General features: G+C 39.0%; 1 protein-coding gene across 1 annotated transcript; it reads right to left on the bottom strand.

Annotated features, from left to right (window-relative positions):
- Window positions 1-17,534: 17,534 nt before the first annotated feature.
- Window positions 17,535-26,319, bottom strand: LOC130217705 (uncharacterized). Its single transcript, XM_056449886.1, has 3 exons — window positions 26,132-26,319; window positions 21,286-21,347; window positions 17,535-19,106 (listed from the first exon to the last, which is right to left on the bottom strand). Exon 3 carries the CDS (start codon window positions 19,099-19,101, stop codon window positions 17,866-17,868), a length of 1,236 nt encoding a protein of 411 aa, XP_056305861.1. The 5' UTR covers window positions 19,102-19,106; window positions 21,286-21,347; window positions 26,132-26,319; the 3' UTR covers window positions 17,535-17,865.
- Between the last annotated feature and the right edge of the window lie 401 nt (window positions 26,320-26,720).

Raw genomic sequence — 26,720 nt, 5'->3', positions numbered from 1 at the left:
GGCTTCAGTACTGACTAATCCAATGTTTGTGCCCAAATATAATAATGTAAAGCTTTGAACACAAAAGAAGATATTAAGAAGAATGTAAGTGGCAGCTAGGGCTGGGTGCTACAGCTAAAAAAAAAAGAGTATATATATATATATATATACACAATATTGTTTTATATCATTAATTTCATATAGATAATTATTGAATATTTTCATTTGAACAGCCCATTTAGGAATAATTTTATTTAAATTTACCAACATTAATAAGGCAAATAGTTTAATAGTCAAAAACAAAAAAATGTATATATCAATAAATATAGCGACGCAGTGGCGCAGTAGGTAGTGCTGTCGCCTCACAGCAAAAAGGTCGCTGGTTCGAGCCTCGGCTGGGTCAGTTGATATTTCAGTGTGGAGTTTGCATGTTCTCCCTTCGTTCGCGTGGGTTTCCTCCGGGTGCTCCGGTTTCCCCCACAGTCCAGACACATGTGGTACAGGTGAATTGGGTAGGCTAAATTGTCCGTAGTGAATGACTGTGTATGGATGTTTCCCAGAGATTTGTTGTAGGTGGAAGGGCATCCACTGCGTAAAATATATGCTGGATAAGTTGGTGGTTCATCCCACTGTGGCGACCCCGGATTAATAAAGAGAATAAGCCAAAGTGAAAATGAATAAATATCAATAAATATATAAATACCAATACTGTTTTATCGGCCCAGCCCTAGTGGCAGCTACTGATTTCCATAGTATTTTTTCCTATTTTTCGCATGGAAGTGGTTACTGCTTTATTCTTTATAATGTATTATGTACGTGTGTGTGTGTGTTTAAGAAAAAATAATTTATAAAGGTTTAGAGCCACTTGAGGGTAAGTAAACAATGAGATTTTGGCTAAACCTTTAAACTACATATTATTTTGGTACTGACTACACACTATATAGCCTTTCAAATACTAAATTATCGTTAGCAGTGATTTGTACATTTAGTGTCTATAATAACAAACAATAACAACAAAATATGCATAGACTTGATCAAATAAATCAGTCAATAATACAGAGATGCCAAGTCTCACACATTCGACGTGATTGACCACTGACAGTATTCTCACACCACACATCCACTTTCTCACGCAGAAATCATGCTTAATTCTTTAAAATGATGCCCCTCCAGCCACAACCCAACACTGGGAAACACTCACACACTCATTCACACTACGGGCAATTTAGTTCATCAGTTCCCCTATAGCGCATGTGCTTGGACTGTGGAGGAAACCCACACCAACACGGGGAGAACATGCAAACTCCACACAGAAATGCCTGATCGCACGATAAAACGTAAGTATTTTACGTTTTGTCAGTTTAATGGCTAATTCGTATGAGTTTTGAGTACGAAATTGTACGTTTTTAAAAAAGAGGCGTGGCACCTAAACCCAACCGTCATTGGGGGATGAACAAATCGTGATTAAAAGTTGAAGGAAATTTGTCCTTCCATTTGAGCAGTATAAGACGTCTAGCAATTAATGTTGAAAAATAAATCATATTTTTGGTATTATTGTCTAAACTGGAATCTGTGATTAAACCAAATATTCCAGCCTGATCTCAGGAGAAAACGTAAGTATTTTACGTTTTGACAGTTTAGTGGCTAATTCGTACGAGTTCAGTCGTACAAAATTGAACGATTTTAAAAAGGAGGCGTGGCACTTAACCCCACCCCTAAACCCAACCGTCATTGGCGGATGAGCAAATCGTACTAAATTGTAAGAATTAGATCCTACGAATACGTACGAATTAGCCACTAAATCAAAAAGTTACGAATTGCCGTGAGATTGTGTTGAGTATTCCCATAACAGGGCAAGGGTCAATTGACATGCGAAACATTTGAAAAGAAATTAAATAATAATTGCTAGAACTTGGTAAGTTTAGAACATGACCAAAACATGTGTGTGATTAGCTATCTCGACGTCACATCTATTACGTAAGGGATTTATAGTTGGTGACAATTTTGCTTTTGTCCAATGTTGGTCCACTTTAAACTGAATAATTGTATGTCGCAAACGAATTGAAGTTGAGTGAATCTTATTTATAATATCTTGACAAATTTCCTCTGAGAGAATCAACTCAAGTTCATTTTCCCATTGTTGTTTCGACTTTGAAGTTAGATTTTGTGAGGAGATAAGAGTAAATCACACCTATATTACCTTTGAGAACTGGGTTGGTTTTTAAAATGGTGTCGAGTATTGTTTCTGTAGGTAAAGTTGGAAAGTCTACTGTATTAGAAATCATAAAACTGCGGATCTGTAGATATGTAAAGAAATGTCTTTTTGGGATATTGTATTCAGTTGTTATTTGGTCGAAGGACATGAAATTGGAATCGCTATATAAATCGTTCAGTGTGGTGAGTCCTTTTTCTATCCAGCAATTCAATGTAGCATCTGCAATCGAAGGAGTAAACATATGATTTCTCATAACAGGGGCCTGCATTGAGAGATCTGTAAATGATAAAGCTCGTCTACATCTGTGCCATATTTTAAAAGATGTTTTAACAATTGGATTCGGAGAGTATCTAGATATTGGGTCAGGAAGAGGAATCTTAGAACGAAGTAAAGAAGATAATGCAAATTTACAAGAAGCCTTTTCTAGTTGTAACCATGTGGGATTATCAGAAGGGTTAATCCAATACAACATAAATTTAATGTTAGAAGCCCAATAATAATAAATTTGGGCGAGATAACCCACCAAAAGAGCGATGTCTTTGCAATAAATTTTGATGCATGCGAGGTATTTTCCTATTCCAGATACAATCAGGTATAAGGGAGTCTATGTTGGTAAAGAAAGACTTAGTTAAAAAAATTGGAAGACATTGAAATAAAAATAGCAGTCTAGGCAGTATATTCATCTTAACAGTGTTAATTCTACCTCCTAAAGATAAAAAAACAGGTGCCAACGATCAAGATCTTGTTTTAAGTTATGTATAAGTAGGCTAAAGTTAGCATTATAAAGTTTAAGATATTTATGAGTAACCCAGACACCCAAGTATTTAAGTTTCTCAGTACTTATTTTAAAAGCAAATGAGTTAGATAATGTTGTGTAAGCTGTACAATTCACCAGCATAAGTTTACTTTTCTAAATATTCATTTTAAAACCCGAAATTTTCAGGCAACGCGCTTTTGTTAATCAGGTATTGCCTTTGTGGTGGTGGTATACCACCCTTTATTTCGTATTGCCACTTATCAGATAATTTCCCGCAATCATTTTTACTTCTTGCGGCGTGGCTTTGATATTTTCTTAATATCTCTGTGACTTTAATACGGTCGGCTTTGCTAGTTTCGACCGTTCTGTTTATTTCCTGCTCCAGGTCTATCTGTTTCAACCAGCCTATCTGTTTGCTTTCTGTTATTGTACTGGCATCTTTTAGTGTCATTAAGTTATTAACACCTTTAATAATTAGCAAGTTTTTCCAATCATAAACTTTCTGCGTTTCTACATTGCCTCTAAAGTCTTGGGCATTAAACGAGGTTTCAGTTTCTTTGGCTTCTTTAGGTAGCTGACTTACTACCGTAACGTCTGCTCCTGTATCAAGATCAAATAATATTCCCTCATAAATGTTTAAATTCATATCTGCCGTTTCTGTAACCTGTTCAGACATTATGGCCTTTTTTCCTGGAGTCAGGCAGCACTATTCCTCTCGGTTTCAGGATGCTTTTTTGTTACAGTTAACAACTATCTCGTTGTTTTTAACTTCTTTAGTTTTACTTTTTGATTTCGGCTGCTTCTTCTTACTAATTTTATCTATTAATTCCTGTCTCTGCTCCGGGGTCATTTTTCCCAGTTCTCTTTGCAGACATAATCACTTTCTCCAGATTTTTGTTTAAAATCTGATTTTTGGAACTGAGTTTTAGATTTTTCCTGAATTGACTTCTGATTTCTCTCTGTAACCGCAGCGTCTGCTCTCTGTCTCTGCTGTCTGCTTTTTTCGTGCGGGTGGGGCTCTCTGAGCTCTCTGAGCTACGGCCCTCTGCGGCTGTATTCTCTGTTTCTCAGTGATTAACTTCCACTTTCTCTCCCACAGGAGGGCAAAACTAGATAATTCCACCCAGGTGGTTTCTGGCCCTAAAAGCTTCGCTTCTGCTAATCCGGGCACTAAATCTGTCACCTTTGGAGTTCTCTTATCAGCACATACACTGATTCGACTCTACCCTGTCTATCAAGACCAAATGTGTAAACCCCAATCGATTTGATGAGTTAAGCCCGCTCAATTCTTTCATCGTCTGGGCTTTTGTCCAATAATGTGCCTAGTTGTAACCTCACGGTAGCTGATGCAATTCTTTTACGCGTGTGATGTACAATCGTGTCTTCAAATAGATCGTCATCGGCTTTATTGAGCTCGCCCATTATGACTGATCTCCTGAGCCCTCTCCATCACTGTCACTTCAGGTTGAAAGGTTATTTGTGTTAGCGGGTACACAGCTCGTTCTCTAAATTCGCTAACGGCCTGAGATGATTTTTTTTCTTCTGTTTGTTCCCGCTAACATGACAGACTTACGAACGAAAAATTCGCCTTCAGAGGAGCAGGACGCTTCCGAGCTGTCTGTCTCACTCGACGCACTGGGTAGCGGGGTATCCTGCCTCATTTTTCCCTCAGAGATTAACTGCCTGCTGTTGCGTTGGCAGGTGTGTTTGTTTCTGTGTGTGTTTGTGTCTCTCTCTCTTTCTCTCTCTCCCTCTTTCCACCTGCAGGCCCCGCCCTAATTACATAGGCAACGTGCCCTGGGATTGGAGGAAGTAACCCAGGGCGTCCTTTAAAAAGAGATCAACAGGCGTAGGGAGGGAGAGCGAGTTTTGTTGGCGTGTTGTTGAGATTTTGATAAAATTATTCCTGTTGTTGAGTTGTTTTCGTTGATTGTGTTTCTCAAGCTGTTGTGCTAGTGTTGACTTTGTTGTATACCCATCCATGTTTCCCCTTCCTATTATTTTTGTTTTGGTTTGTGTGTTTGTTGATTGTAAATATTGTAAATATATACACGGTAAGTGGAAGTAGGGGTTGGACGCCACTTTTCTTTTTTGTAAATATTTTTGTTAGTCAGGGAGATAGGTGTAGATTTTGTATCTTTATTTCTGTTATTTTGTTAGGTGTAGTAAGTTTCATTTGGGTGTTTAATTAGTGTATTTTTGTTTATTATTTTATGTGGGTTCACCCTGAAGTATTTGGCTTCACGTTTTTTTTTCTCTTGGTGATAAAAAAAGAAAAGACAAAAAAAAGACAAAAAAAGAGACCCTATATAAAGGGGTCTCTTTTCTATTGAAAGCCACTTTTAGCAAAGTGTTTTCGTATCTTATGAACCGTTCCTCGTTTACGGTTTTGTTTGCTCGATGAATTTTTTGTCCACCAATTTACGGATCACATCGAGTCTGGCTTTCTCAATATATCAGTCCATTCTAACATCTCGCCTGCAGTACGAGATATTAGCCGAAGCTAGATATATTATCTAAGCCTTCTCTTTTTGTTCTGCCTTCCACCTTGTTTAGGGGAACTTTGAACCCAGACAGGAGACTGATTATTTAACTCCCTGTCTACAAAAAGCGCCAATCTATATGGGCTGGAGCTCCTCTCTCTTTGGAGATTGCTCTAGCATTTTTTCTGCCTCATTCTGGTTCTTGTTTGTGAAACACTATCACCTTCTGATGACAAGTCTGTGTTCGGCTTACCTAGTCTATAATGGCTCGTTTCCACTGACTGGTACGGTATGGTTCGGGTCGGTACGGGTCACCTTTATCAGGCTTGCGTTTCCACTACCAAGGGTACCCTTTTGGTAGGCGTGGTGTACGACAGAGAGTTTCAGTCGATGTCATTCTCGCTCAAGGAAATATCTACAATAAAGCTGTATGGGTCACTTACATATCACACGAGAAGCACTTCTCATAAAACAGATGCTTCATACACATAAATACTTGTGTAGAAATGTTTATTACTAACTTTTCAATGAACATGAGTTGATTATAACTGCAGATCAATGACAGTGTGAAACAGCCTACTGTAACGTCTGTAATTATATTAAATAACTAAATACATGAACATATATAAACACATACAGCCCCTTACAGTCTCCGATATGTTATCAATTACAGAAGAACTTCATATAGCAAACATTTTATCCGTATTTAGGTTCAAAAACAACACAAAATATAGCCTACAGTCAGTGTAAACCTCTTATCTGTGTCTGTAATCTTCAGCAGCACATGTAGCCTCTGTTAGACAGTAATCTCGTCATTCCCGAGTTCATATTAGTCCAAAAGGTGACGATAATAGTTAAACAAGGCATTTTGTTCATGTTTGCTGAAAAATAATGTGCTCCTTTTTTCCGGCTTCTCCTTTGCTTTTTCGCGCTTCACTCTCGCGTTTGTCAGTGTCTGACAGGATCGGGTTTCAAAATTACGTCAATAATCAAGCGCAGGTTATTATCATCAGCTCAAGAAGTTTGTTATTTCAGATATAGACGCGCGACGAACTCAAGGAAGAAAGCGAAACTCCTCGCACTTCAGACTGCCTCGTAAAAAACTACAAGGCACAGGGTAAATTGTTTGCCATCTGTGATGTCATCAGGAGCTGGCTCAGCAGTAAAGTCAGATATTATTTTGTTTCCTTTCTCAAGCTTTGCGCATGTTAAAAATTTCTTTTCATTGACTCTCCTTCTGAGATGTGTAGAGTCTATGTAAGTGACTCTGCACCTTCAATGGACCCACAGTAATTTTATTGAGTGTCTGCGGTCTAGCACCACTTAGTCATGTAAGCCACAGGAAACTGGCTCACAGGGCTTGCCTTTATTTGTTACGTTCACATCTGGAGCGCAGTAGTTCCAGTCATGCTCATTCCTATTCTTAGCAGTTTGGCACTGTACTATCATAACACTGACATCAGTCAATGCAAACATTATTTTTTATGAGTCTGGTTGGCTCAATGATCCCACAGTAACCACAGCAACCCTTCACTGCACACCACTTGAAGTCATTATCAGGCTTTCCACATGGGCTGTCTTCTTTACACTGTCTGTTCTTGTAATCTTTGTCTTCAGAAATTGAACAGTAATCCCATCCCTGTTCGGTACTGCACCAATAGTAGTTTTGACCTCTTTGTTTACAGTGGTTGTAACACAGCGCACTTGTTTGAGATCCATAATGTCTGTCGTCTGTTATCAGCACACAATATCCCCAATGAAACAAACCAGTATCACACCAATGGAAGACATCCAAGCTTCCTGCACCTAAAGTCACCTATACACTCCCTGTCCCAGTAGTCTACGTTTGTTTTAGGCGAACAGTACATTGTCTGGGACTGTCCATCTTTATCAGTAGTCTTGCACTTGTATTCGCCCCATTTAGCCTTGCAGTCTTCAACACAGCGCGTTCCTAAATGAGTCCAGAAAATTTTCCCAGCACTCGATGAACAGAAGATGAGGAGCAAAAGGAATGAGATGTTCAGATGCTCCATTCTTTCTGTCAAGAGGAAAATGAAGTGATTAAAAGCAACGTGCTTTAATTACACACTCACGCTTCCTCTTTTAACCCTTAGATGAATAGCACAAATTTAAAAGCATGATCATACTCATTTATATACAAATGTTGGCTGAATTTGCCATTTTCATTCACTCGTGTTGCAAAAAAGCAACATGTACTTTAAAATCGAACACTTGGACTCAAATATTAAAGAAAAATAACTGTATTTAAAGTAATGTTTCAGACAAAAACACTGATTTTCTAGTTCCAAACCAGTTTGAAATTCTTGGGTTGATCACAAAAATTTTGAACAATGTTATAAACCTGTAACCATGCAAAGTCTTTGTTCCTACTCTGGATGTCAATGGATATCGATTTCCAGTGGTGTAATGTAACAAATAACCAATACCCAAATACGGTTACTGAGTAGTTTTCTCAGGAATTGTAATTTACTTAGTAGTTTTAAAAATGTGTACTTTTACTTTCCCTTGAGTACATTTTTACTGCAGAATTGGTACTTTTACTTCACTACTTTCTTTCAGTCACTACTTTATTTTGTCTTGTCTATGAGGGTTAGAAGAATCAGTCCAGTTCCACAGATGATAAATCTCATCATTATGAACAACCTCAAGACATGGGTGATTTACAATTGCAGCAAAGTGTTTGGAAGCATTTAAAGCGTCCAAGAAGATGTCCAAAGTCTTTACACGCAATGACCCAGAGACTATTTAGATGCATGTCACTAATGAGAAGATGACAGATGTTTTCTGTATGATGATTAAAATGGCCTTAAACACCCAGCAGGCACAAGACGTCAACATGACGTCACATTGACATTGTACCCCAACATCGTGGCGATTGTTGCATTTTGTTTGAAAATGAAAATCAGGGTGATGTAAGAACCTAAAATCCAACCTAAAATCAACCAAATATCAACGTCTAATTATGTTTCAGCTTGGCGTTGTGTGGACGTTACCATTATGACGTCTATCAGATGTCAGATTTTAGTTGCCATACCTGATGAATAAATGTCAATATACAGTTTTTGTCGTCAGTATAAAGTTGGTTTAAGATGTTCACTCGACGTTTGATTTTGGTCACTTTCTAACACAATCTAAAACCAACCAAATATCAGCGTCATTTGACATCAAAATAACGTTGTCCTTAGACACTGGCTAGACATTGAATTTTGGTCACCTGACCTCACAACCTAAATCTAACCTAATATTAATGTCTTATGATGTTAATATTGCTGGGCAATCACTAAATGCACTACAGAATGTTACGTTTACACACATCCACAAATTACATGTAAATGCATCAGCTTCTACTCACTACTCTTGAGTAGTTTTGAAAGATCTTCTTTTTACTCATACTTTGAGTTATATTTACAGCAGATACTTTTACTCGCACTACATTTTTAGGCAAGTTATGGTACTTTGACTTGAGTAGGATTTTTCAGTACTCTTTACACCACTGTCGATTTCTGACATTCTTGAAAATATCCTCTTTCGTTTTAACAGAAGAAAGAGATTTATAAACACTTTGAGTGAGAGTAAATGGAGGGCTAATGTACAATCCTTGGATGAACTGTCCTATTAACAGAAAAGTTGTGTTGATTTGAATTAAAGGGCACCTATGATGAAAATCAGCTGTTTGGACAGGACTGTGTGTATGTATATAGCGTGGTCACAGTAGTAATGCACAGATGGCAATTATATCCATTGGCGCTGTGGATAATCTGTGGGTTGGTCGGGTAATAAAAAAATACATTAGGATTAATTGCGGGTGGATGAGATTAACTATTAATAATTTTTGCTTTGAATTTTTTAAACACATTCTGTAAAATACAATGTTTTTCAAGAGTACACACTTAGCTGAGGATAATAAAGTGTATTTGGCATGCTGTCCTGGGAGAGAGCCCTGAGCTCAGAATATCAGTGAGCCCGGGGCTCCCTCCCTTTTGAAGGGCAAGAGGAGAGTTTGAGCTCAGGTAGGTTTCGAGAACTCCCCTACTTGTGAACTGCTGAGATAAATTTGGCTAAGAGTTGCCTTAGGATGAAGAAGACAACATCAATTTACTTATGTTGTATGTCTTTGGATGATTGGAGGAAACCTCTAAACACATGCAAACTCCACAAAGAAACTCCAACCGGCTCAGAGAGGATCGAACCACTGGTGTTTTTGCTGTGAGGCAACAGTGCTAACCACTGAGCCGTCATGTCGCCCTATCAGAGAAGTGGAGGAGTAGGGGTGAAAGTGGGGATTCTTCAAGATGAAGATGACTGGAGTAGGAAGCTCTGGTAATTTATAGTGTGTCAGCATTCGTCTGATTGGTGCAATATACAAAGCTGATAAGGTACCAGCTGTGTTCAATCATAAGCAGGGGATCCTCTCGAAATTAAGCTGCAGTCACACTGTGCTTTTCCTCCTATAGGCGAAATTGCATCACTTGACTGCGTGACACCAATCGAGGATCAAAAAAGGACCACTCCGGACAGAAATTTAAAGCATGGAGCAATCGCTTGCTTTTTTTAATGTCTAATCATCTTGTTTAATACCGCCCCTTTTCGCAGCGCAGTATGACAAAATTTCACACACACAAAGCCCAGTGTGACCGCAGCTTAAAGCTACGGTCACACCGGGCTTTGTGTGTGCGAAATTCTGTCGTGCGGTGCTGCGAAAAGGGGCGGGATTAAACAAGATGATTAGACATTAAAAAAAGCAAGCGATTGCTCCATGCTTTAAATTTCTGTCCAGAGAGGTCCTGTTTTAATCCTCGATTGGTCTCACGCAGTCAAGTGATGCGATTTCGCAGGTTAGAGTTCACCAAGCTTGAACTTTGCACCGCAGAAACCTGCGAAACTCGACGCATGACCCCGCGTTTCCGGTCTGACGCATTCGCGTGCGTATGAATGGGAGTCTATGGGAAGAAATGTCAAGTGTGACCGCAGCTTTAAGCTGCTCTAATTTGCAGGCTAATTTAAAAAAATATACGAGCGTGGTTAAAGTAGAAATGGAGGCGAAAATGGAGACGAAACTGATCTGGGAGAAACTTAAAAAGGAGAATAAAAAAGGGAGAATAAAAAAAAAACAAAAGGAAGGAAAGAAAAGTGCCGTGTGGGAGCATTTTAGTGAAAGGATTAACCAGGATGAATCAAGTGCTGGGTATGTAATATGCAACAGCTGTGAAGCGCATTATGTATTTGAAAGACACAAGACCACTAATATAACCTCAAATATGAAACATCATTACATGTTTGTGTTGTTTGTGCTTTGTGTTGTTTTTTTTCTCTCTCGCTCTGTTCTCCAGTATCTGCTGTAGGAATGGGTTTAACCCAAAGCGGTTCGAACTGTAGTTCTGCAGAATGACTAAACAGTTATCAGTATTGATGGTAAAAAACTGTACATTTCCAGTCAAACCATTCTTCTGCAATCTTATACCAAAAACAGACATAAGGGCAGTATTAATAGCTATAAATGTGAGAGAGCGTTGATATTATGTGATTGTATTGTATTGCAATATGAAACAGATAAGTGTTGATGTTAACTCAAAAGTAATTCACAAATACTTGATAATGAAATGATTTAATGACAATAATTCTCTATGGTTACAACTGAATTAATTACAAAATAACTGTATGAAATGATCAAATATGAAATGATAAAACATATGATATAGATTGTACCCAGCTTAAATGTAAAATTAAAGTTACCAGAGGTAGAAGAAGAGACACAGGGGGAGGGAGAGAGAGACAAAGAGAGCAGGCCCAGAAGTTTGCAGTAGAGTCAGAGAAGATGGAGGAGAGGAGCAGAGCAGGAAAGCACAGAGACAGAAAAAGAGGCCAGAGCAGCGTTTTACCGCCTATTTTTGTATTTTTCTTGACCATGTGAATACAGCCCAAATGCTGAGACATTCAAACTGACCAATCAACATGCGACCACATCGTAAAACCCCCCAAAGTCCCCATACCAGCCCCCTGATCTTATCAGTATCTGCCTTTGGAATTTGTGTGAGCCTTCTTTGTTGAAAAGACATATAAACAAATGCATATGATCATTTTCATTCCTACAATTCCTCCCCTGGCACCGTTGTGAGACATAAAAAGGCAAAAGGTGACATTACCCTACTGAAAAACCAGCTCAAACCAGCCTAGGCTGGTTGTAGCTGGTTGACCAGCCTGGTTTTAGAGGGGTTTTGGCCATTTCCATGCTGGTTTTCAGCCATTTCCAGCCTGGTCCAGCTAAAACCAGCTTGACCAGCCTAGCCAGGCTGGGAGCCCAGCCTAAACCAGCTATGTCCAGCTTAAACCAGGCTGGTCAAGCTGACCAGCTAAGACCAGGTTGGAAATGGCTGGAAACCAGTATGGAAATGGCCAAAACCCCTCTAAAAGCAGGCTGGTCAACCAGCTAAAACCAACACAATCTCACGGCAATTCGTAACTTTTTGATTTAGTGGCTAATTCGTATGAATTTGTACGATCTAATTCGTACAATTTAGTACGATTTGCTCATCCGCCAATGACGGTTGGGTTTAGTGGTGGGGTTAGGTGCCACGCCTCCTTTTTAAAATCGTACAATTTCGTGTGTCTGAACTCGTACGAATACGTACGAATTAGCCACTAAACTGTCAAAACGTAAAAAACTTACGTTTTCTCGTGAGATCAGGCTGGCTAAAACCAGCCAACCAGCCTAGGCTGGTTTAAGCTGAATTTTTCAGCAGGGTAATAATGATAATATGCTTTGTGATGTGTGCTGTTTTCATCTTCGGAATTCCTGTCCAGGCTTGTTGCAGGTATAAGGTTGGTCAGTCTTTGTTGTCCTTCAGGCCTGTGTGAGAGGTTTCAATTGAATGGTGTTTCACTGCTTATACGCAAATTATCCCCTGCTCTTCTTTTGAGGTTGATCACAAGACGTGAATCTTTTCTCCATGGATCCTGTTTTTAAAAACAGCAAATGGCACAACAAACAGCAAAAGCAAGCACATGGCATTTGTCATTGATCAAAGGATTGATCAAGCAAAATGCCCTTAAATAATGTGATTAAAAATATGGTCAAGATGAAGACAAAATAAAAAGCAAACAAGCTCTTTACACAATATCTGGAAACATCAAAATTAAATTGCTTTACAACAAAATCAACAATAGCTGGTTAAGAGTATCAGCAAAATATTCAGTGTAACCAAATACAGTGGATTAAATGAATCAATGTTCAAAGACAATCACAACTGCATTTAAATGGGTTAAATACAAAGTGAACACAAATAACTTTTGTTGTAGAGATGTCAATAATGTTACAGAAGCAACAATATTTCAGCATTTTGAATCCCAATTTACATTTTGATATAACTTGTTGAAACAAATAGTAAGTAACTGATTAAATAACCAAAAGAAACCAAAATAACAACACAAGATGAAAAAATCTATAGTTATGATAATCCACAAGTCTGATTAAAAAGACTCAAAAACCTGTAAAATCTATGTGAAGCAGTGTCAGACAAATGTGTATTTGACTATGTGTGTCTGAATATTTAAAATGTTGTTCTCTGTGTGGCAGTGTTCCAGCTGAGGCTATGTGTTTGTGTAAACATGCTCATAACAAAAGGTGGAAGTTTTACGACAGTGTGTAAAATTTAGTCCTGTTGTAACAGGGAGCCAGCATAAAATTTGAGCATGAGATGTGAATGTAGTCTGGCTCAAAATACTTCCAAATCAATGTTTTTTAAGGGAGTATGATAAAGTGCAATGTTTAAGGCTGAATCCTGTGAGAAAGCATTTTCATAGTTACTGCAGTTATTACACTGGAGCCACAAGGCAATTCTATACTCCTGTATGTAGTTTAAACTGCAGCTATATTGAGGATAGCAGAGTTTACCACTTTTAGGAGATGAGACTCATCCAACATATAAACACAAGTACCTTAAAATGAATGAATTTCAGCATACAGTTAATTCCTTTTTCATACATGACATACGGTCTAGAATGCATCTGTGGCTTCCATAACCTCAAACCTGAGTGTTTTTACACCTACAGTAAGAAAATCACGTTTTAAGGAATTACTCAGTCTATGTGTACGTGTAGTATCACACAATACCATTGTGTTCTATGGAAATGAAAATGTGTATAACACAAATATAACAAATTTGGAAATGCAAACCGGATCAGCAATTATTAACATTTATTGCTATCAGGCTGCAAACCCACCAGCAAAGGAAGTTAACAGTTGCAGGCCTTGTATTAGCAATGCAGTTAGTTCACTAAGAGTGTTATTAGCAGATCAGTTTTTGTTACATGAAGACCACTGATTTTTGCTCTTTAGTGATTTCCGTTTTCTCAGAAAATATGGTGGAGGTCTTCCCTGCCCCGAAGTTCAACATTGTTCCTCTCTGTGGCCAAACTTATAACAGGTCATACAAAGCCTGTTTTGTTTGCCTGAGGGTTGATTGCTGTGATCATCAGAGGTTTGAGGGTTTTTAAGACTCTCTAATGCTTCTACATCATGCGTCTTGGCTGCGCTATGGTGTGGCATCACCTCAAGTACTGAAACCGACAAACTCTTTTGAGCTACGGCATCTGAACAAATCATTTCAGATTTATTACAGGTAACTTCATCTGAGAAGTGAACATGCTTTTCAATCCCACAGCTGTTAAGCATTTTGGGAGACACAAACTTCTGTGCTTTTAGCATAGCTTTTAAATCTGCAATGGTGAATTTTTGACTTCTGCATTTTTCAGCAGAGCTAACCGTTCAGCTAATAAATTATCGAGCTGTAACTGGAGATCTAGAATTTATTCCTCTGACTTTTCTGCCTCTGATTTGTGAACATCATCAAATTCTTCACATCTAGCCTTTATAATTGAAGTTATTTCTGACATCACGTTACGCAGTCCTGAGTAACACATGTAATTTAGTGCTTCAATTATATCACCACGTTTTGATTTCTTTTCATTTTTGCCAATTACATCCCACCATGCAAACAATGTAGAGTCTGAGTCTGTTAACTCAAGCCCTTCTTTGCTAAGTTTGCACAATGTAGGTTCAACTTTTTTGGTCCATAAAGCAAACAATACATCACTTTCTTTAGAAATGAACCCTTCCATCCATGAGGAGGTAATCTGAAATACACCAAATTGAACTACTGAAATGATTTGCAGTCTTGTAAATTCTGTATCATGCTATTTAAGCAAATAGAGAAACAATAAAAGCAGATCTACCCACTCTTGTGGTTAGAAGGCCAGTTTTAATCCATTCACCAGGTCAGCTGTGAAAATCCAGCTAAAAACTTACTGCAAAAGATCCCGGGTTTCGGCACCATCTGTAAGAATGGGTTTTGCAAATGCCGACGCCGTCATTTATTCAAGAGAGCAACGCCTGGCACTTTGGCATACATCAACGTACCTACACTGGAAATTCCTATGGAACTTAGGAGATGATGAAGAGGGTGTAGAGCTGGTGTGAAACACCGATGAAAGCAAAGGCGATACAAGCCACCCCTGCCTGTTATTATTATGGGTAATATTCGATTGCTTGGGAACAAGACAGAGGAGCTGACGATGCTTGTAAGAACACAGCAGGAGTATCGTGAGTGCAGTTTTATGTGTTTTACCGAGACATGGCTGAATGAGAAACTCAGTGGTTGCATTGAACCGCTTCCACTTAGTGCGCACGGATAGGTGCGCTGAGCAGACTGTTAAGGCCACATGTGTCAATTACAAGGCCCGCGGGCCAAATGCGGCCTGCCAAAACATTTAATCAGGCCCGACAACATGTTTTGTTAATGAAGTTTAAGTGGCATGTGCTCACTTTAAATATTAGGTCTGTGACAATTACAATATTAGGACGCAGGTGGTGCTGTTGCGCTTTACCCTACTCACTAATTTAGACGTTAGCGTAACGTTACACAATGTAAACTGTTTCTGGGACTAGCACAATGTCAAAAAAATGCAAAGTGGACAGCAAATATTGACAATTGACATTGAATAAATGTACACTTTTACCCAGTATGTGGACTGTGGCACAAGACTGTAAAACTCTGGACTTACTATATGCAAATGTGAAAGATGCCTATGCTTCTTTTGGGGCGATCGGACCATAATCTTATTTACATCAGATCTGTCTATGTTCCGGCTGTAAGGAAGCAGCCACCAGAGATCAGAACAGTTCAAGTATGGTCTGATTCTGTTTATGAGGCATTGATGGATTGTTTTGATTCAGCAGACTCCCAGTTCTATGCAAATCCTATAACGAGGACATTGACAGTCTAAAGGAGTGTATAACTGATTATATAAACTTTTGTGTTGAGAACACAGTACCCACAAACAAGGTTAAATGCTACTCAAACAATGAGCCATGGGTGATCCCTGAATTAAAGGCAGTATTAAATGAAAAAAAGAGGGCATTCTTAGCAGGTGATCGAGAGGAACTTAAGCAGGTTCAGAAACAGCTAAAAATTAAAAATAAAGAGAGGAAAGAACTATAACTATAAATCTTAAATGGAACATAAACTACAACAAAATAATGTTAGAGATGTATGGAGTGATCTAAATAGGATGTCTGGATCTGGTAATAGTGTAAAGAGATGTACTTCCTCTGTTGGACTGAACTGGGTGGGTGAAATTAATATATTTTTAAATAGATTTGATGCAGGATCCAGTGTTTTAAACAATTCTCATCTGAGTACACATCAGAGTTCCTTTTTAGATTCACCGACAGATGTAACATCTAATTTTTCTACTTGTGAGTCTGTTACTAAACTAGATGTTACCATAGATCAAGTAAGAGATGGGTTTATAATAAAGACAGTAAAACCGCTGTAATTCATCACCACAGCTGCAAGTCAGTACAATTATAATTCAATCCGTTTTGTGGAGGTTAAATCAGGTTTATTTTGTACATTAACACACGGGATATCCATACAGCAGTGGATATTAACGTGTATTCTGTCACATTTGCCATGCAAAAACAGTGCAAAATTAAATGCGCGCACTGTGTGTGTGAGTGTGAACTTTGTAACAACATTGTGTTTGTCTCATAATTGCACCTCCACAACAAATACATCAAATAATCATTGGGAAAGTTGTTCCTGTAGTATTTCTCACGTTACGTGAGATCTGCTTCCTTCATGTCAGTCACTGTGTTGTTTATCTGACGCTGCTGAGATGGAGATTGAGGCACACTCTGACAGGCACGTGGGAACGGTGGGCGGGGAGAACTAGCATTAAAGGCACAGGCCACAAAAACAGCTACAGTGTGTTTAGAGCAGGAAATCAAATATTCTGAAAGCTATATTAAATAATCTGAAGGGTGTTTTGAGCTGAAACTTTACAGACACATTCTGGAGACACAAAAGACTTATATAAAATTTTTCGAAAAAGAGGTAAAATAGGTGCCCTTTAACACTTTGTATTGTCAAAAATATATAAAAGCAGTGCACATTTTTTATATTTAAATTTACAATGCACAGATGAATATAAAATATATTTGGAAATCGAATACTTTTTTCAAAAGGCCACTTGTTGTTGAAAGAGTCAGCTTTATGGTCCAAAGGTTGCAGGTTTGAGTCCCTGCAATGCCAGGAATTGTTGAGGATGTGTGTGTGTCTATTAAGGCTGATTAATACTTCTGCGTCATGCGCACGCGTAGGGCAGCACGGTCGCACAGCCTTCGCCGATGCTGACCTCTCAAAAAATGTAACCACATCTCGCAGTGACGCATAGCGCAAGCTCTGTGATTGGTCAGCTTTATAGCACTGATAAGTGTGGGTGTGGGTGAGAGCCGCACGAACCCATTGGAGCGACTGTTTACAAGTGTCGAGTCCCATGAAGGAGCTCCAGATTGAAACTGTTGTTTTGTGTTTACCTTATGATTAAAGTTGTTGCATATGCGTCAGCTCCCACCTCAGGTGTGCGTCGGTGGTGGCCATGATGAGGGGTATGCGACCACGTGAAGGCTTCGCCGGAGCATATGCATGGGCTTGACGCAGAAGTATAAATCAGCCTTTACTGTGTGTACAGTTGTATAGGTTAAATGTAATGGCTAAATAATGAGCATAGGACAAACTGGTAATTTGCTCAAGTACTTGTTTATTCACAGGTATTACAGAAGTATACCACTAGTATACTCACGAGTTCACTGGCAGTACAAATGAAAAATGTCATTGTAGACTAGTTACTACTACTACTACTACTACTGTTACACTTATAGTACACTGAAAACATTCTTTTATATACTAAAAATGAGCCAATTTAGTCTCAACACTTTCAAGTGTACTATTAGTACATAGCTGTTAATACATGAAGTATGCTTAAAACATACTTTTACATTACTTAAGGACACTTAAGCTAAGTCATTCCATCAGCAGAGAACATTAAAGCAGAAAGTCAAACTTACGGATCTAAACCTGATTTTTTGTAACATCAATAATAATGCGACCTCGCAACTTGAGACCCTCCAGAAAGGCTTTGCGAATGTAACGGGCTGGGACTCCCTGAGGCACAAGGACCTGGGACAAGATGACGCTTCGGGGAGTCTTCCCTGGTATATTCACCAGGACCTGTAGGTTGTAGTATCGTTGGTTGTTGAGGTTTACGGGACTCTTCATATCAATACGAACAATGGGAGAGTGTATCAGATTAGAGCGGGCCTCATCCAGCAGATACCCATTGTGCCATTGTTTGATTAAGAATTCCACGTCTTGTCTAAACGCACTTCCATCAGCAATGAACCTAGAAGCTGGCTCAACAGAAATGGTGGTCGTCAATCTCTTTGTCGTTTTGCATGCCACAATTTCCTTGAGGTTGTTTTCAGGGGTTCTGCTGCTGAGATGTGTATCAGTGACGTATGAGCACTCTGCAGGCTCAATGGGCCCACAGTAACCACGTTTTGTCTCTGAGGTCCAGCACCAGTTGTAACTTTTGCCATGTAAGCCACAGGAGTGATCTGGGTGACAGGGAATGCCTCTATAAGTTACATCTACCTCTGGAGAGCAGTATTCCCTGCTATTGACCGTGTCGCACCAGTAATAATTTTTACTCTTAGAATACCGACATTCGTTAATGCAAACATCATTTTTATGAGTCCGGTGGTGGAACATCTTTGGCTCCGTGAGCCCACAGTAACCCCAGCCACCCTCCACTGCACACCACTTGTAGTCATTATTGTGCTTTCCACATGGGCTGTCTACTTTACACTGTCTGTTCATGTAATCTGTGTTTTCATCAGGTGAACAGTAATCAAGCCCATCTTCAACCACACAATGATAGTAGCCTTTACTACTTTTTCCACACTCACTGGAGCAGAGGGCGCCTGTTTGAGACCCATAATGATTGTTTTCAATGCTTACCAACCCACAGTATCCCCACTGAAATAAATCAATTTGGCACCAATAGTAGTCATATCCATGCTTCTCGCACCCTTTGCACCTCCTGCCCCAGTAGTCTGTGTTTTCTTCAGGCGAACAGTACATTGTCTCGATCTGTCCATCTTTAGCAATAGTCTTGCACTTGTACTCGCCCCAGTAGACCTTGCAGTCTTCAATACAGCGCGTTCCTAGGTAAGTCCAGAATGTTTTCCCAGCACTCGATGAACCGAAGGCGAGGAGCAAAAGGAGAGCGATGTTCAGACGCTTCATTCTTTCTGTCAGGAGGAGAATGAAGTGAATAAAGGCAACATGCTGTAATAACAACTTTCATTCAGCCTCCTTCAACCCTGAGGTGAATTGCACATATATACACAGCCAGATCATATCCCTTTTAAGTAAATGTGTTCAAATGAAATCAAATCAATTTTATGGGTGAGGCAACCACATAATTGCTGATGTGATGCTGGTGTGTGTAGTTTAATATTTACTACAGATATGACCAAATTAAAACATGAATGCAAATTGGAAGGCTTGAAAGAAACATGCTGAAATATCATATCTTATGTAGTCGGTGAAGCAGTGTTTTAAAAAGATAAATGTTAGTTGAATAACATAAAGCTTGAGTTTTTACTGTACAAAAAAAATTCCATAATATCTATCTATCTATCTATCTATCTATCTATCTATCTATCTATCTATCTATCTATCTATCTATCTATCTATCTATCTATCTATCTATCTATCTATCTATCTATCTATCTATCTCTCTATCTATCTATCTATCTATCTCTCTATCTATCTATCTATCTATCTATCCCAATTAGGGCTGGGTCAATAGACGATGTCATCGTCAATCGCCGATGGCCAATAGACATCACAATGCTGAGCTGGCATCGAGATCCTCCGCCCTGCCCCCGTTTACACACTTAGGGCCCGTTTATACTAATACATCTTAGTTTTAAAATGGCATTTTAGAACGAAAATGATCCACGTCCACACTGGTGTTTCATCTAGCCTTTCTGAACAGCCCTCCGTCCACACTATAGCTGAAAACGCACATCATGTGACCACACACACACACTGTCATGTGCGCGTCTGAGCTCCAGGCAGTCAGCGGGTGCTTTGAGCACAAAACCCCAGAGAGCAGTGCACGTCGGACAGTTTATCAAGGATCTACCGCTGGATGAAGTCTCACTATAGTTGTTAAACGTGATATTTAATTAATCTTGTCTCTATCTAACGACTCTTCAGTCTTTTGAGTCTTATCAGATAAAGTGTCAAAGCGTCAGTACACTGCTTCAATCTTTCACTTTCACGCTTGTACTTGTTGCTAAAACCTCAGATACTGTTGGTTGGTTGCTGTTGGTTGTGCAACTTTTTTACCAACCAAGTTTGTCGACGCCATTATAACGGCACAGCTCACTCTGCCTATTCATGCCAGAGTCGCGCGGAAAAAGTGATTGACAGGAGGTAATTTGTGTGTAACTCATCTTTATTTATTTATGATTTGGTTATGGGCAAAACAAAGACCATGCGGGTCAGGTAGTTGAAACGGTACACTCTCAGAAAAAAATGGTACAATGTTGTAACAAAGAAGGGACAAACCCTTGTCACTGGGGCAGTACCTTTTTATGGAACAGAATTGTACCTTAAGACAAAGAAATTTGTACCATTGCAGTTTGTACCTTTAAGGACATGGAAATTATTCATAAAATCACTTTGCCTTTCCAGTCATAATTATTTTCATAGATATTGTAATAAAGAAGGAGTTGTCCAACACTTATGTACCTTCATTTCAAGTGTACCATAAAGGTACAGATGAGTATCATAAGAGGTATTTTCTGTACCATATAAGGTACAACTTTTATAGGTACAAAACTGTTCCTTAAGGCAGTGTTTCCCAACCCTGTTCCTGAAGGCACACCAACAGTACACATTTTCAATCTCTCCCTATTCAAATACACCTGAATCAAATCATCAGAATATTAGAAGAGACTTGAAAACCTGAAATGAATGGTTCAGATAAGGGAGACATCCAAAAGATGTACTGTTGGTGTGCCTTCAGGAACAAGGTTGGGAAACACTGCCTTAAGGAACATTATTTGTACCACCGTGTACCTTTTTTTCTGAGAGTGTAGACTACAAATAATTAATTCCTTTTAACTTATTTAATTATTCATAAATAAGTAATTCACTGCCGCCTATGACGACAATGCCATTGTCCATCGCGATGTTTCACGTTAGACATCGTACGATGCCAAATTGGTCAACATCGCACAACCTTAATCCCAATGTCAAGTTATAACATAATATATCCTCATAAATTACCTGTGGTTAAATCTTTGTTGAATATAAACTCCTAGGAATTCACTATTCAATACAAATTATTCAGAAAATAATATATACATGGAAAAACTGTCAAATCTTCATAGGTAAGGACAAATATATACTCACATCAACAGGTTTGGTAAGGCCTTTCAGATAAAGATGAATCTGCTGCTCAGATTTTAGATCTTCTGTTTAATAACAAACACACAAACAACAGATTTTAGAATAAACATTTCAAACAGAACAACACTGAAACATTATATTGACACCAAAGACATTTGCTGTTATTTGCACATACTTGCATTTGCTCTTTACTCATGTAAGGATGACTAAGTCTCTCCATAGTATGAAACCCTGAGAACTGTTGTGGAAATCCCTGAGGCGAGACCACAAGGATGCCCAGACACTAAAACAATAAACTTTCTCATCTGAGAAGAAGATCAGCTATGAAAACCAGGTGTTCAAATTTCTTAGTCACCCACCTTGAGCCCCCCTTTACTTTCCCCACCAGTGTAGAGGTTTTTAATATGGTGTATCTCGTAGCTCTATACTCATGTTTGGTATCATTTTAAATGTCTCCGTGTGACTGGTAAAGTGGTCCCAATTTCCCTGTAATATTTCACTTGTGTATATTGATCTGGGTTTCGGCTTTGATAAGATCTTTGCCAGATCTCCCACCCCAGAGCAAATGGTTCACACATCAACTCATTACCAGGCAAGAGTCTTTGTGAAGCTTCAATTGTCTTGAATTTATGGCTGTTTGAGTATTTAAGGGAAAGGTGCAAAGATATTCATATTGTAGCCAGGATACCCAGTTGCAGTGTTTGAGTCTCTGAGCTCTGCATTAGAGACTTAGGGCGTACTCACACTATGTACAGTTGCCTTGAACCTGGCCAAAGCATGCTTGTCCCCCGTCTCGTCTCCCCCGACGGCCCTGAAGCCGATTCAGAGCACTCAAACGATCCGGGAAACAGGCCTGGTTACGGTTCAGATAGCATAGTGTGAGTACGCCCTAAGGGTGCTTTCACATCTGTAGTTCGGTTCATTTGGTCCAGACCAAGGGCAACAAATGATACATTGTAGCAGTTTCTGACGTCTTTGGGTCGTTTTCACACCACGCTGCTGGCTTTGGTCCGAACCAGATGAAAAGAACTAAAATGCAGTCATCTGACAAAATTCACATCTCTCATTGGCCAGATGTTATTGAACGTATTTCCTAAACTGCTTCTCGATTGGCCAGAATTCATTTGTGGGAAAATGCCAATGGAACTCCCGCAAGTAAACAAACCGGAAGACAAAATCTTTTGACTATGGAGCTACGACCGCGCTGGCTGATTGTATCCCTGCTCGTATTATACTATATAGCTTGTATACATCACTTTAGACAAACTATACATTTCAAAAATGAAGCACACCTGCGGCTTCAGGAGGCGTGAATTAATTAGGTTAAACTGCGACATCTTCCGGAAATATTACCAACGATCTCTCAGGTAATGTTTTTCCCCCTCTTTCTCTCTCTGTTGGTAAAGCACTGTCAACAAATATTTTCCTCCACATTTCATAATGCACAGCGCATTCGGCCTATGGCAGCTGGATTAGTTAAAAAGGCACAGTACTTTCTGTGGTTGGGTATGTTTTAGTTCGGATCATATTCTCACCACAAACGAACCGCTCCAGGGTTCATTTGAAGGTGTACTGAGACCACCTCTTCAAGGAGTTCTCGGTATGCTATTTTGGTTCGCACTCGAGTACGATTGCTACATTCACACCTGCCCAAACGAACCACACCAAGAGGGAAAACGAACTCTAGTGCAATTCAACCAAACTAAATAAGGCAGGTGTGAAAGCATCCTTAAATGCTGCAACGTACTTCATCCATCCCTAACTCTTGGATTTATCTTTGAGTAATTGATGTTCTGCATTTCTGAATTGGCTTTGATTCTTTGATTCTGTAATTGGCATGATACACTTGAATGTGAAGTGTTAAGTTCTGTTATTCTCCTGAAATCTTTTGTATCCAGTAGATTAAGTGGAGTCTGCGCTACCATTATGTTGTGACGTGATTTATTTAGATTGTTAAGGCGCATTTGACTGTACGGTACAGTGTGGCACGGCAGCATGAAGATCTTTTTAACATTAAATCACTGATATTAGCAAGTTGTATGGAAATTACTAAGTTAACTATTCTTTTAGTATGAATGAGCAGGAGGCAACCAGACAATTTGAGTATTAGTTAACCGTATGTAGAAATGAAAATTATTAAATGCATTTGTTTATATGGAAAAACATGTGTTTTTGACTCAAGAAGGTCCAAAGACAGATACTGATAAGATCAGGGCCTGGTGTGTGGACTTTGGGGGTTTTACGATGTGGTCACATGTTGATTGGTCAGTTTGAATGTCTCAGCATTTGGGCTTTAGTCACATGGTCAAGAAAGATACAAAATAGGTAGTAAACTCTGCTCTGGGGCTTTTCCTGGCCTGTCTTTTGCTGGTCTGCTTTCCTGCTCGGCTCCTCTCCTCCTCTGGAGTCTATCTTTTCTGACTCTACTGCAGTCAGGCTAACTTCTGGGCCTGCTCTCTTTGTCTCTCTCTCCCTCCCCCTGTGTCTCTCCTTCTACCTCTGGTAACTTTAATTTAACATTTAAGCTGGGTACAATTTATATCATATGCTTTATCATTTCATATTTGATCATTTCATACAGTTATTTTGTAATTAATTCAGTTGTAACCATAGAGAATTATTGTCATTAAATCATCTCATTATCAAGTATTTGTGAATTACTTTTGATTTAACATCAACACTTAACTGTTTCATATTGCAATACAATACAATCACATAATATCAACGCTCTCTCACATTTATAGCTATTAATACTGCCCTTATGTCTGTTTTTGGTATAAGATTGCAGAAGAATGGTTTGACTGGACAGTTTTTTACCATCAATACTGATAACTGTTTAGTCATTCGGCAGAACTACAGTTCGAACCGCTTTGGTTTAAAACCCATTCCAACAGATGGTGCAAGAAACCTGGATCCTTTGCAGTGAGTTTTTCTGAAATTTACTTTAGCCGGTCTTAGCTGGTTTTTCACAGCTGACCTGGTCAATGGATTAAAACTGGCCTTCTAACCACAAGACCATTTGCTTAAATTGCATGAAACAGAATTTACAAGACTGTAATTTGTTTCAATAGTTCAATTTGGTAAATTTCAGATGACCTCCTCATGGATGGAAGGGTTCATTTCTAAAGAAAGTGATGTACTGTTTGCTTTATGGACTGAAAAAGTTGAACCTTCATTGTGCAAACTGTGAAGGACTTGAGTTAACAGACTCAGACTCTACATTATTTGCATGGTGGGATGTAATTGGCAAAAATGGAAAGAAATCAAAACGTGGTGATATAATTGAAGCACTAAATTACATGTGCTACTCAGGACTGCATAACGTGATGTTGGAAATACCTTCAATTATAAAGGCTAGACATGAAGAATTTGATGATGATCACAAATCAGAGGCAGAAAAGTCAGAGGCAAAAATTCTAGATCTCCAGTTACAGCTCGATAATTTATTAGCTGAACAGTTAGCTCTGCTGAAAAATGCAGAAGTCAAACAGACTCCATTGCAGATTTAAAAGCTATGCTAAAAGCACAGAAGTTTGTGTCTCCAATGCTTAACAGCGGTGGGATTGAAAAGCATGTTCACTTCTCAGATGAAGTTACCTGTAATAAATCTGAAATGATTTGTTCAGATGCCGAAGCTCAAAAGAGTTTGTCGGTTTCAGTACTTGAGGTGATGCCACACCATAGCACAGCCAAGACGCATGGTGTAGAAGCATTAGAGAGTCTTAAAAACCCTCAAACCTCAGATGATCACAGCAATCAACCCTCAGGCAAACAAAACAGGCTTTGTATGACCTGTAATAAGTTTGGCCACAGAGAGGAACAATGCTGGACTTCGGGGCAGGGAAGACCTCCACCATATTTTCTGAGAAAACGGAAATCACTAAAGAGCAAAAATCAGGGGTCTTCATGTAACAAAAGCTCATCTGCTAATAAACATTTTCAAGCATTTTCTCATCAACATTTTGTTATCATATGCATTTGTTTATATGGAAAACATGTCTTTCACCAAAGAAGGTCCATACTGACTCCAAAGGTAGATACTGATAAGATCAGAGCCTGGTATGTGGACTTTGGGGGTTTTACGATGTGGTCGCATGTTGATTGGTCAGTTTGAATGTCTCAGCATTTGGGCTGTAGTCACATGGTCAAGAAAAATAGAAAATAGGCGGGAAACTCTGCTTTGGCCTCTTTCTCTCTCTCTCTGTGCTTTCTTGCTCTGCTCCTCTCCTCCATCTTCTCTGACTCTACTGCAATCAGGCTAACTTCTGGGCCTGCTCTCTTTGTCTCTCTCTCCCTCCCCGTGTCTCTTCTTCTACCTCTGGTAACTTTAATTTTACATTTAAGCTGGGTACAATTTATATCCTATGTTTTATCATTTCATATTTGATCATTTTATACAGTTATTTCGTAATTTATTCAGTTGTAACCATACAGAATTATTGTCATTAAATCATCTCATTATCAAGTATTTGTGAATTACTTTTGATTTATCATCAACACTTAACTGTTTCATATTGCAATACAATACAATCACATAATATCAATGCTCTCCTACATTTATAGCTATTAATAATGCCCTTATTTTCGTTGGTTTGACTAGAATGTACAGTTTTTTTACCATCAATACTGATAACTTTAGTCAATCGGCAGAACTACAGTTCAAACCGCTGTGGTTTAAAACCCATTCTTAAAATTTCAACATTTCTGACCCTTCATAAAACATGTATTCTGTCCACTCAAGACCTCTATAAGCTATGCTTCTGATAAAACCAATATTCCCAGGCTGTCCATAAATCTGTTGATTAGGTTCAATAAAACAGATTTCACAACATAAATGTAAAAGTCAAACCTGAGGATATCTTGAATCCAGACAGCAAATGGAGTTTCCTCGTGGCTGTTAATGATGTCGCGGGGGTCTTGGAAATGATTGCTACAGCCTATTCCTTAAGGCTTGGGTAACTGTACTCACGTTACACAAGGTATGCGTTAACCAATCAGAAAAGATCACACGTCAGCTCAGTGTTTCCAGCGAATCACACCCTTTCAAAAAAAAATAAAAAAAGAGTTTGAGGATGAGGGGGAGGTTACGGGCTGGACAAATGAGAGACAGACTGGAAAAATTTGAAACACAGAAGAAGTTCGTCATTCAAAGCGGCATGACTCTTTTTTTCCGTTGAACACCAAAGAAAACATTCCCGTAGTATTAGTTCTATTTTTAGGATGTGGTTTCCGGTTGTACCAAAATTCCTTAATGTATTGTGTGCGTGTTTAGTAAGTTCTTTGCCAAAAACAGAAACATAGACGTTACCTTTATGTGTGACCAGTGTATTGACGACAGAGCCCCAGTCTGAAGGTACACACCACACATGCACTAACGTACAGAAAGTAACACTTCCTTCTTATTCACGCTACAAAGTCACAAATTCACATTTTATGCT

The sequence above is a fragment of the Danio aesculapii genome, chromosome 3 (genome assembly GCF_903798145.1).
Source record: "Danio aesculapii chromosome 3, fDanAes4.1, whole genome shotgun sequence".
Lineage (NCBI taxonomy): Eukaryota > Metazoa > Chordata > Actinopteri > Cypriniformes > Danionidae > Danio > Danio aesculapii.
Note: the sequence above shows the minus strand (reverse complement) of the source record. Positions and strands in the feature narration are given on the sequence as shown.

Bases quoted from the DNA above. Each gene is read 5' to 3' on its own strand.
- LOC130217705 (XM_056449886.1), bottom strand. From the start codon at position 19,101: ATGAAGCGTCTGAACATCGCTCTCCTTTTGCTCCTCGCCTTCGGTTCA.